This window comes from Vidua macroura, chromosome 2 (genome assembly GCF_024509145.1).
Source record: "Vidua macroura isolate BioBank_ID:100142 chromosome 2, ASM2450914v1, whole genome shotgun sequence".
NCBI lineage: Eukaryota > Metazoa > Chordata > Aves > Passeriformes > Viduidae > Vidua > Vidua macroura.
In genome coordinates this window covers 76,889,249-76,901,978 of record NC_071572.1, presented here as the reverse complement: position 1 = coordinate 76,901,978, position 12,730 = coordinate 76,889,249, and the positions used below count along the sequence as shown (strand labels likewise).

General features: G+C 39.2%; 1 protein-coding gene across 1 annotated transcript in view; it reads left to right on the top strand.

Moving 5' to 3' along the window:
* Window positions 1-12,730, top strand: part of TENM4 (teneurin transmembrane protein 4) — a 342,135-nt gene that overhangs the window by 201,142 nt on the left and 128,263 nt on the right. The window contains exon 10 of the mRNA XM_053969741.1: window positions 1,556-1,756. Within this exon, the coding sequence (XP_053825716.1) occupies window positions 1,556-1,756 (201 nt within the window). The remainder of the gene's footprint in view (window positions 1-1,555; window positions 1,757-12,730) is intronic.

Genomic DNA, 12,730 nt, shown 5'->3' with positions numbered 1-12,730 from the left:
GAGGGGATGATTAATTGCCTGGAGGTAGCCTCTTGTCAGTTAGCCTGTGATCTTTGTTCTCTATGTTCAAACCATCTGCTGAGAACGGACAAGGCTGCTACTCTGTCCCTTAGTCCTTTTCATACTTGTTACTGCTGAGAAAGAACAGGGCCAGGATTTCAAGAGTCTCATGCTAAAATTGGCACCCTCACTCCCAGCTCAGTAACAGTGAAGGAGATTTATGAACTCATCCTTTCCAGCCTCTTAAAACTTTTGAGGATTGTTCCAGCTATAAGCAGAGCTCCAGGAATCAAACAAAAAAGAAAATTCTCTCTCATGCCTTGGGATAGTAATAACTGAGCCATTACTTGTCAGACTCAGAAGGGTTTGGGAATCCAGGGAATTATCAGAGCAGCTGTTGTGTTTCCTTTTAATGTTTCTGGATCTTAAACAGGTCAGTGGAATTCTTACTAGCTTTTCCAGGGGTAAAAACTGAACCACAAACCTGTCATGTGTGCAGTAGCCATGTTCTGCTCTGCTGTATCAGAGCCAGAAGCTGGACAGTTTTCCTGTGCTACTTAGCCAGACTGACACTTGTCACCAATCCCCAGGGAACTGCCACACACCGTTTCAAAAGTCAGGAAGAATTTCTCTAGGCTGTCCTATCAGCTTTTATCTATAAATAGACAGTCGACTCCTTCAGTCAGTTTTTCTTAGAGGGTGTCTGGTGCATTTCATATTTTTCTATTGCTGGGTGAAATTCCCCTGTGGGCAGAGCAGCTGACAGTTGCCTACAAAACACATAACTCAGGAATCAGGGAGGGAGTACATGTAGTCTTTTTGGTGTACATTGCTATACCCCTAACTAAATGGTGTCCAATCTTGTTAGGAAAGTGCCTCTTTGTAGGGGGGGAGTAAACCTCAAACATTTAAAAAAGAGTATTAATTGATCAAAAATAAAACCAGGAGAACACCATTATAAAAAAAAGGCAGGATTTTATTTTAATCCTTATTCCAGAAAAACCGTCTGTGGATATATTTCAGTGTGAAATTTCTTTAAGTCTCCATGAAACCTGTATAGATTTAAGCACATTCTTCAGTTTAAGCATGTATTTTGCTGAATAAGAATGTCAGCTTCTGCTGAATCTTTATGAAAAATTCTCTCTCAGAAAAGTAGGGCTCAGCTTCAAATTCATTAGTAATAGTAATTTAGATTATTCTAATGGAATCAATGAAGACACACTATGCGTACGATAGAATATTATTCTTATTCTATTCTTAATTAATATTAGCCCGTTCTTACCAGAAAGATCCCTTGTTAGTGCAGACCTGCATAAAAGAATGGATGTCATCACTAGATTTTTCTCTGTTTTTTCACGTAGGTGTTTTAGGTCTCACTGCCTTTTAGGGCCATTGACTGCTTGCATGTAGCATCTGTTTTGTTCACAGCAGGGCTTTTTGGTTGAAACCTCGAGATACTGTGTAAATATGTTTGTGTAGACAGCAGTCTGATAGCCTTTTTCATGAAATTCCCATTTGCTTTCCCTGTCTACTTCCTCTTCTTTCTCACATGTAGTGGACTGCATGGATCCTACCTGCTCGGGACGAGGCGTGTGTGTCCGAGGAGAATGTCACTGTTCCGTTGGCTGGGGAGGAACAAATTGTGAGACCCCAAGAGCCACTTGTCTGGATCAGTGCTCTGGTCACGGGACTTTCCTCCCAGATACCGGACTCTGCAGCTGCGATCCCAACTGGACTGGCCACGACTGCTCAATTGGTAACATCAGCGCTGACTTACTGTTGATCTTTTGTTAAACTTTGTGAAATACTCAGATGTAGATCTGTAGAAAAAGAGCTACAGATGTATTCCAGTGAAGCACATGTAGGGCCTGACTGGAAGGAGAAATTCCATAGCTCAACTACATAAATAATTCTGCTACCATTGCTGAGCATAGATTAATACCATAAATAACTCCATTAAAGCCACCTAGGCTTGCTGTTGTTCTTTATATGGCTGTTAATGTAATAGATGGTCCACATATAAGTTCTTGTTCTGGTGATAGTTCTTAATGAACCCCAGTAGCCACTAAAGTGTCTGTTTTGATTTTTAGGAGATGACTAAATAATCTTTAGTGGCTATAAACAAGAAGCATGATTTGGTAATCTGTCAGATCTCCTTTCCCTTCTGAATTCAAAGCTTGTAATTTCTAGGCTAGAGGAGGATGAGTGCCTCATGAGGTTCATATTAAAAGACTGTCTTCTACCAACTAAAAAATAAGTTTACTGAGTAAAAGTATTTATTAATACAAGCAGCTACCAAGAAGACAGATTGTTATGGGCAGTTTTGTGTAAAGGTTTGGAACAGCAACCTTCATTCCTCCTCTGAATGGGCATCTTGCTCAAAATCTGCATCAGGTATGGGAATTGAAGACTAAAGAAAAACTGTTCAGGACCCTTTTCTTCCAAATGCAATTAGCTCTTAGATAAGGCCACACTGAGAAATAGTGGAATACATTAAATAGTCAGAAGCTACAGAGCATCAGTCCTTTGGCTTTTGTCCTGTATTGTGTGCTCACAAAAAAAGAGACACCAGCAATAACGGTTTCTATACCTTACACAACTGTAGTGGAATTAGGCCAGAAATCCAGGGCAGCTCAGTATAGGCAGTGAAATGAAAAGAATTTTCAGCAAAGCAACCCAAAAAAAAAGCTATTAGGAGGATGGATATAGTAGAAAAATTATGTAAACAACATTTTCACTGAGGAATTGCTATCATGAGTAAAGAAAATCAGGTTAACTGCTTGCAAGTATCTTAAGAGAGTAATTTCCAAGGATGAGGCAAACTGAATAAACTGGTGCTGAGAACGTAAGAAAACCCTTTTGACAATCATCATTTAGTCCGGGTGTTAGAAGCTTGTCATAAAGTAAAATTGACTGGACTGAGGAATAATCAGAAGAGGAGGGCTACTCTACTTGCCTGGGGCTGAAACTAGGTTGATCAAAACTTTTGCAGATGTACATAGGGAAGCTATCATGCATTGAAGGGAAGATAAATTTGGTGCCAGGCTTTTCCTTTCCCCATATTAGCATATTTAATTCCATACTCTGTGAGTTTATTTTTTAAACCACCATAAGGGGAAAGGTAGTCATGTATTTGTAGTTTGTAGCATAGTTCATAATTGAGTCGTTATTCTGTGTTTGTACAGAGGTTTGGGGATTGCAGGGATGGATTTGGAAAAATGTTTATTTCAATGTGCAAACAGAATTCACTTTCCCTTTGTTAACCTGCAGGGTCATGTACAGATGATTTATAAGCTTTCCTTATACTGCTTTTGTAAATCCATCTAGTGCAAACTTTCTTTGGCAGCATGAAGTTATTTGAGACAAACTTGAGCATCATTCCAAGACCTTTTTCCTCACTGAAATGCTTGTAACATTCAGGTTATTGTGCCTCACAGCTAAAATCACAGCTAAGATGATTTGTAAACTTCCATTTCTAGCCCAGACCTTTCCACTGAATTGATGACTTGATTTGAAAGATAGATTTACTCACAGGATATGTGGTACTTTTCTTGCATCACTAAAATAGAGTGAGCAGGCATGCTATTGCATGTAATAACACACTGCCCAGCCCAGTGGGGTGGAGGTTCTAAAAGGGACAGATTTTTATTGTCTTATAAAACAGGACCAAACAGAACAGAAGAATTACTAAGGGAAAGAGCTAAGTACTTGCAGAAATTACCTTCAGCTCAGCAAAGCAGTTAGGACTGTGTTCAGTCCCAGTGAAATGTATACAACTGTGCCCACATGGATTTGTGCCAAGGACAGCCCCTTTCATAAACCACATGGAGAGGCATACCCTGGAAACAGCATAATTATCTGAAAACCCAGAATATGAGCAGGCAGAGTGGATTTTCCAGCTCTTACCACCTTGAAGTTAGGAATAGCACCTGTCTACAGTGCTGTATGATGTATTCTTTTAGGTTATCAGGCAGTATGGAAGCAGTACCTGAAGTCTGTGGGTTGTCATATGTAGAAAGTAAAACTAGAGCCTCTTTGAACCTTAGACTGCATCTTTCAGCTGAGTAGGTAGATTTTACCTGCCTTTAGTGGTAATCTTAGAGAACAGATTACTGGGTAAAACCCTCACTTTTCACAAAACAATACTATTACAGAGATTCCTGTTTCCTGTTTATATTTTTTTTTCATTCCACTTAGCCTTCATAGAGAAGCTCTGCCAGTTCAAATGTGAGAGATTCCCATTCTGAACTGCATTGTAGGAAGAAGTAGTTATATAGTTTGGGTTTTTTTTTTGCTTTCTGTGTCTGCCCACTGCCAAGACATGCTGAGACAGGGCTGCTGCACTACCTCAGAATTGTCACTCAGGGAAAATGCTTCTCAAACATACTCCAGCAAGGGATAGTTTTGTAGGATCACTTTTCCCTCAATATACACTGGTTTTTGGCCAATTCCCAAATACTAGAAAGAATATCTTAGAGAAAGGTGCAGAAATAATTCTGAGAGACAACTTGTACTGAGCAATAAAAGTGGTATTTTGATTTCTCCATGGGATAATTAAATCACTTCCCTTTTGCATCTTAGTACTGTTGCACAAGCAAATTTAAAAAAGTCCTTTATAACCCAGTTCAGCTAAAAAGTCCAAGGCAATGCTTGGTTAAAGAAATGGAATTCAGGAACCACTGATCCTAACCCCATTCATCCAGTCTGCTATCACAGATCTTCTGTATCCCAGGCTTTTGGGAGGCTATCTCCCTTCACCTCTTATGAGCCCTATCTGGCAACTAATGAAGGCATTATGGGGCAGGTCTCTTAACCTCTTACTATCTGAGTGTTGTGGGAAGAAGTAAATGGCCTGTGCTGCAGTGTGAAACAGAACTTACTATGTGATACAGTCTCACTCCTGACGTATTTAAACTGGGCCAGCTATTTCTGGCGAATCAAGAGGCAGCACACCACATACCATAAGACATGTTTGCTGACTGCAGTGAAATGAATAGATGAGTCATATCTTCTGCATTGGGGGAATGCACCATTTACCAGAGGGATCTCACTGAAGCATCAGTATAATCCCAGGCCCATCAAAACAGTATTAGGCTTGGATGCAAAATCATTATTAAAAGAATTATCTGGTGTTGTCCTTCACTCTCCTCAAATTTAAATCAGAGATTTTCACACTGTTCTGTCTTTGGTAGTTGACATCTTTACGTGCACAGTATTCATTCAAATCATTGCAAAGTTGAATATACAAAGCAGCAATAGAAATTATGTTCTTTGTGTTTTAAGAAAAAGTGTGACTTTTTCTGGGCAGTTGACAGTGGTTGTAGATTGACCTGCATGCAGATAAGGATCCCTTCTCCATCACTCATTCATTATGACTCTTGCAGTTGCACAGGTGACATACAGGCAGTACTTCAGAGCCTTAAAAATACACTGGAGAAGAGCAGTAATAGGAATAGTACTTTGTATGTGGTAGTCCTAAATTGACAGTGGAGACATAAAACCATGGGCTGTACATTTAACAATAAGACTTGCAAACTGGAAGCTGGGGCACAGTAAAGAAGTAAGAAGTTATGATACCTTAAATCACATTTTGAAAAGACTGAGAGAGTGTGCCTGGCCGGAGACTGAGGCTGAGCTTGCATGACCATATCTCATGAAATCTCGTACTTTGGTCCTATTATAGCTCCTCTCATCACTTCTGCTGCTAATGTGGTTTTCTGAGGATATGCCGTTTGACTTTATGACTGCCCTTTTCTCCCCACTGTGGCAGGGACAAAATGCTGCTTCCCAGTGACTTACTGACACATTTTGTTATGAAGGTCAACGATCACAAAAATATTTAGGCATTTAAAATTTGCCTTAAGCAAATGCAAATTATCAATCTTTGCTACAGGGTTGTGGAGAACTAAATATGGCAGGTATTCCTAGATAAACCTGTCCTCTAAGTACAGTGGGGAAATAGTGTGGGTAGCCACAGGGTAGCAGAAGACCAGGTATTTACCCATGTTCCTTGACTTTACTTACTTTCAGTAGGTTGAAAAGTTGGATTTAAAATAAAACTAGCATGGTGTGTGAATCTGTGTCTCTGGTTGCACAGTGAGTTGAAGTCAGTGGAAAAGCTTCTATTTACTCTACAGGAGTATGGATCAATTGAAGGCTATTCACAAACAATGATTAGATTTAAGACCCTGTATCAGTTAATGGCAATGACTGAATTTTTTAGTATCAAGTTCATTGTATAAATTAACAATGGTGAAAGTCTTTCAGGTAGCATGCAACAGAGCTCTCCACCACAAAGTTGGTACAGTTCATTGAAACAGGCATCTTTTCTCTATTCCAATTAATAGATAAAGAGACCATGACGAATGAACTTTTAAAGAGTTAAGCTGAAGTAGATGCACCTTTACATTGCAATGTTTTTTTTTTCTCTAGGAGTTGTGCAGGAGACTATTGCACACACATAGACACACACACACACGGTCACAGAAGCAGTTCTCATACATTTTATCACACAGTGTCATATCCTATTGTTCAAACAGCACCATGGCTAACACAACATTTGTGATAAAATTTTATTTCCTTGGGCTTACTGGTGTCAACTTTTGCAAACAAAATCTCATGTTAATTTCGTGCCATGCCCAAGGCCACCAAGATAAAAATCCATCCTTAGAAAACGTTCATATAAGTCTTCCTTTAAACAGTCATTTTCTTCAGGGGTAAAAATGCCTTTGTAAAGATGGCTATAACATCAGCTCTGATGTGGTACAGGCTTATACCATACTACAGACCAAGACTGCTTTTAATGCCTAAGTTGCTGATTTGTCTTTTTTCTTAGTTTTAAAACGCACGAGGAAGAACAAGGGAACAAAACCTCAGGATGCAACACCTGAAATTGATAAACATCTTCATTGCTTAAGAAAAAGTCACCAGACACAACTATGTTATCGAAGGCCACCTTGAATGCTCTTCCTTCAGCTTGTAACTTGTTCATCTCACTACCCTGGCAAACCTGTAAGAAACATTAGTCTAGGGCAGTTGAAACTTTGGTGAATGCCACAGCACAGTGTCTTCAAAGCTGGTCTTCAGAAAATACCATCAAAATTTGATCTGGCTCAATACCTAAATTGCAGACTCATCCCTGAAAGCCTTACTTTGGTCCTTTAATGGTCGTTGAAAGACAGGAAATGTTTTATAACAGCAGGAATTTCATCCTCTGCCTTGCAGAGGCATAACATGCTGATTTCTGAACTTATGATCTCCATTTTGTATGGAGAGAAGTAACTTTTCTCTCAAAGGTAAAAGTACGTGCAGCCCAGTGCACACACAAGGCTCTCACAGGTTCTGCCTGGCAGATACCTGCTTTGTGGATTGCGAAGAAATTAGTGAATCTAGAGAATCAACAGTGTTAATAAGAACTATCACTGTCAAAAACAAGATTTTTTTTTATGTAGTTGAGTTCATGAGTACAGATTTTAGCCTACCCATTGCCAAGATGAACTTAGCCTTTAAAGTCTTCTAAGCTTTTTATTAAAAATGCAATAAAAGACTAAAATCTGCCCAAACCTTTGAAATAAAAGTATTCAGGGAGGCTTTCATTTGAATATCCTTTTACTCCCTTTCCTTTTGTTTATTAAAAATGTGTGTAAGGAGACCCTGATGTGGTGGAAAAAAACATAGTAGTTGAAATGGGCTGCAGTTATTTTTGTGGTGAGTCCAATTCTTCAAAAGTCCAAGTATCTTTGTGCTCAGCAGATGAAAGGGACATAATAAAGGGAGGGAGAGAACTCCCACTAAGATAGAAAATACAACTTACCTTTCAAATGTGGATTCCTACTTTAAGTCTGATAGCTGAGAAATTGTTTTAGGACATATTCCTTGCCAACCAGAGATGCATCAAACTTCTGTCAGCTCCGGGATGTGTTTAAGATCTTACTTTTAACCCCTTCTCTGCAGCAGTCCATGCAGTCTTGGTCATACACAAAGGGAAGATTGAAGGAACTGAAAACTTGTGTTCTAGCTGTCATTTCAGACTTGGCCAAAACCTGTGGAAGCAATGATATCATCAGTCTGTCTCTGACCATTAGATCACAAAGCATTTGCTCTGATTAGGTCATGTCTCAGGCTGAGAATAGTGTGTGTCCAGTCGTGTAACAAGCAGTCCCTGGTTCTCATTGACCTTAGGCATTCTGTGATGAGCGAAGCTTCTCTCTTGTATCAGCAGTAATCAGTGAAAATTTATGGACCTCTACAAAGGGCAGTGGGAAGATTATTCCATCCCCTGTTTGTTTCCTACAAGGATTAGGGCTAATTCCCAGCATGCCAGTTTCAGTTCAGCATTCTTCCCTATCTTCAAATGTGACCTTAGCAGTCACACCATGAGCTCAAAAGTTCTTTTTGTTTGGATCAATTATGCTTTGTATTGCCAACTTTTCTGACTGAAAACAGCAATGTTGTACTGGAATCAATGGGGCTCATGTTAATGTGACTAGTTTGAAAAATTTCACAACACCACAAGATACCAAATTCCATGTTTAAAGGAGAGTACTCTTAAAATACCATGTTTTGAGGATGACTGAGCAATTAGCATGTTTGCTTATATCACTGAGAACTTATCATTTGTATCATTAAGTCTCAGATTAACAAATTTTGGCTTCTTCTACTTTGAAAGGAGGAGCCTCATAATTTTTGAATCTAGACCTCTGCTGCTGACTATTCCTCTTGCAGGCTACTGCTGCAATATCAGCAGGGCGATACTTGTGCAGAGTCAGTCTCTGCCATGATCTACCTTGCTTATGCTGGATAAAGCCACTCATGGCTCAGCAAGGATGGTTGTAGGTTCCATGTCATGGCTTCTCCACTGGCATTCAGTCAATTCCATGCTGTTCAGTCAATTCCATGCTGTTGCTGGTAGATACCTCCCATGACTGTGACCTTACACTTCAAGCCATTTGGAGCTCATCACAATCAGAGCTCCTGCAAAAGTTTATTGGGTGCTTTCAGCTTCATCAAATCATATTTGAGACACTGAATTAAGTTGCCCAGAGAACCTGTGGGTGCTTTATCCCTGAGGGTGTTCAAGGCCAGGTTGGATGGAGCTTTGAACAGCCTGTCCCATTGGAAGATGTCCCTCCCTATGGCGGGAGGGGGTAGAACGAGCTGGTCTTTAATGTCCCTTCCAACCCAAATGATTCTGTGATTCTGTGTATCATTCTCAGTTAGAATGTCCAAGGTTAGGTAATAAGGAAAAGAGTCTGTGAGTCTGTAAAACAGAATAACATAAAAACTAAGCAAGAAAAAGACAATGTAAGACCAATGATTGTCATGTAGTGGATTGGTGTCTACTAAAAGCTAGAAATCCATGATTTCATAAGCTGTCTGAAGTGGATGCACTGGAATTAGTATATTCTCTCTGCCCCCTTCTAAATTACAAGGTGTTCATACTCTAAAAACTATCATCACAATTTGCACTAATAAGCACTTTCTAATGATGTTAACAGATGAAAGTTCAAAAGCTCTTTGGAGAGAGCTGTGCTGCTTTTCAGTAAAGGTGATCCTTTCGGATCAGTGTTGAGGCATATGGACAGCCTAGCAAACAGAAACCTTCTGGAACAGCTACTGCTGCATCACATTTGTGTGGATAGACAGACATCTAACTTCTGAATATGTCAGCTCTGCATATTTCATACGTGTTCTGTATCTCCTTTTGAACAAGATGAATAACAATAAAAGTTCTAAGTTCTTTTGCAAAATGTGTGAAAAAAGAAGGAATCCATATCGAGACTGAGCTCTGAATAAGGGAATCCCAAGCAAATCTAGCTCACTTCAGCACGCACTGCTGACTGATCCTGTTGAAGTTATTCTGGAAAAAACCAAAATGTACAGAATTGGAAAATAAATCAGTTCTTTTTAAGCATGAGCAAAATGCTTTTCTGCTGTCAAATTATGTCTTCCTTATGGACAGAGAGGAAACTAAAATTAGCCCAGAGAAGAATCCTTCTTAGAAATTTCATTTAATATATTAGAAATTGTTTCTTTTATGGGAAGATTTAACACATCCCAGAAAGCATAGAGATTCAATTAAGCATCAAAGAGAAAAATACAATCTTGCACTTCGGGATATTTATTTTTATTCAACAAATCTCAGCTCCAAGACTGAAGCCTGACAATACCTGGCATTTCATGTCCCGCTATTCAACAACAAGAGAAAGTTTAAAGTAGAGTTCATAATAATAAATAAATGAAAGGTTAACATGAGTGCGAAAGTAAATCACAGCCTTAGAGGAGATGCTTTAGACTCAAAGTGATTGTCAGTCCTTAGCATTTAAGGCAAGGATGAAAATAGAGTATAAATACTGTAGGAAATAGAAGCTGATAAAAAGCAACACAGCAGTTCAATGGAATTTCATCACACAGAATTACAACTTTCCAGACAGGAACTGGAAGACCTTTATGCAAACATGAAGCAAGCTGAAATTGCACTTTGAAGTGAAATGCTTTTTTAACATCCTAGCTGTACCAGTGTACATTGTGCAGCTAATTGTGTCTGTTGTGCTCCTGTTCTCACTGTTACTGTTTCTGGAAAGAATCCCCAAGAGTCCTGTTGTGCTCAATCCTGTATGGTTACAGAGTTAGAAGCTCAGTCCTGGAGGACACATATGCATCAGTTTAAGTATATTACTATATGAAACCCCTTCATTACTCATTTTGGAGATGGAGGGTGGGTTCCAGGGCAGTTACAGACACATCTCCTGGATCTACTCAGCACCAGGTGAGGAGCTACTCTGTGGACTATTTATTCATCTCCAAATGAGGCATCTCAGAGGCATCTTGGTTCCTGATTTGGATCTCCAGAGAGAAATGAGAACTAGACGGGGACTTGCAGAAGCTTTTCATTTAAACACAAAGCTGTTTATGCCAGCAAAGAATTAAATACTAGGAGAAAACTGGGGAAAAAAAGCTGAAGTGCAGTTAAACTTTTGTATCTAGTTGAGGGCCAGAGCCAGAGATGGGTCCTTTTCTTTTATTATGGCTTTTCACCAACTCTTCTTCTAGATACAGCTCAACCACTTTGAGTGAAAAATCTCTCTCCTATTCTGTGTTTTATACCTCCTTTGTGCGTACCCGGTCTTTCCTGCAAGTGCAGAGTTGAGAGTTATCCCTCCCGCACGTGTATTGGAGACCTGTACTCAGTCCTCCTCAGAGCTGGCAAGCATCAGCATTCAGGCCAGCTCAGGTGTCCTGATTACGGTCACTCTAATGCAGGATATACATTCCCCAGTGCAGGCATTCTGGGAGGCTCCTTACGGCTTTGTGTTCAGGAGGTGAAAATTCAGGTGTCCAAGTCACATTTCAAAGCCATTTGCTGAAGGTCAGTGTTCTTCCTGATGAGGGGTGATAGCAAAGCTGATGGATTCATTTTCAGTCTCTAGAGAGCATCCTTTAATCATGATTTCCTCATCCATGGAAAAAAATAAATAGCTGTTACCTTTTAGTTACATTCAGTTTACTGAGCTGTGTAAATCATGTTGAGGCCCTTGAGTGGAGCGGAGAGTCATCCAAGTACCAATAGTTTATTTGCACTCCTAAAAGGACAGGTTTCATATTTATAGATATAAAAAAATATTGTTTTTTTCTATATTAGTAATATTCATATATTTGATGTATGCTTTAAAAATACATAAACAGATTATTTTTTAAAGGCATTAAATTATACAAACATTGCTTTCAGGACATGATCTCTGAAGGTAAAAATACATGCCTCAATTAATGACATGGACAGAATTTACACAATTATTCCCTGTTTGCTACAAAACCAGGATAGTTTTCAGAGGATTTCCTGGTACAGATCAGCTACTGTCAGTGACAGAAAATCCACACCTCTTCTTTCAGGTTTTTTCGTGCTCCTTGGTTTGATCCTTTCCTTATACATTTGTAAAAAGAATGGTTTTAAAAGGTAATGTGCTTTATGTCTACTTCAGTAACAGCACAGGAGTTCATGCCACTCCAGAGTTATCGAATCACAGGAATGAGAGTTTCATAACACTGCAAAATGTGTTTTGTTATGAAGAATGTCTTTAGCACTTCACTGCTATCTAAATCATGCTGATCACACACCTTCTGTTTTTTTCATCTATATATTTCTTGCTTTTCTCAGATATTCCACATAAATTGCCGTCTGAAGCAGGTTGTGAAAATAAGGCTTAGCTCCTCACCAAACTCAGCTTTTTAGCTCCATGCAGTGCCTCTCTCCTGTGCTTTTCCGGAAAAAGAAATTCTGTCTGAGGCTGGAAATTACCTCAAATGAGCCAACTTGAAATGGGAAAATCCCAATTATGGCAGATTTTTAATTATTAAATTTTCTATTAATATATTGAAGGTCAGTGGAACTGACCCAGTTTTCAGGAAGCTCTGAGCAATTTCACCTGATCTTATATTTTAGCACTAAATCCATATTTATTAAAGGATTTAGCAGATAGGTCAGAGGCAGCTAAATCTCTGATTCTGCTTCACATGAATGCTAAAGAAAAATTTTCATCTGAATTGCTCTTCTCTAAGCTGGAAGGCTTGAAACTCTTGTCAAGCCAATTTGAAGGTATGTGGGGGGACAGGGGTAAACATGTAAAAATGGATTTGCTAGAAATGAAGCATAAATTAACATCATTATCCCTTTCCCAACTCCAGTCTTTAATGTAATGTGAAAATAATATGAAATTCTGAATGATGCCATTTC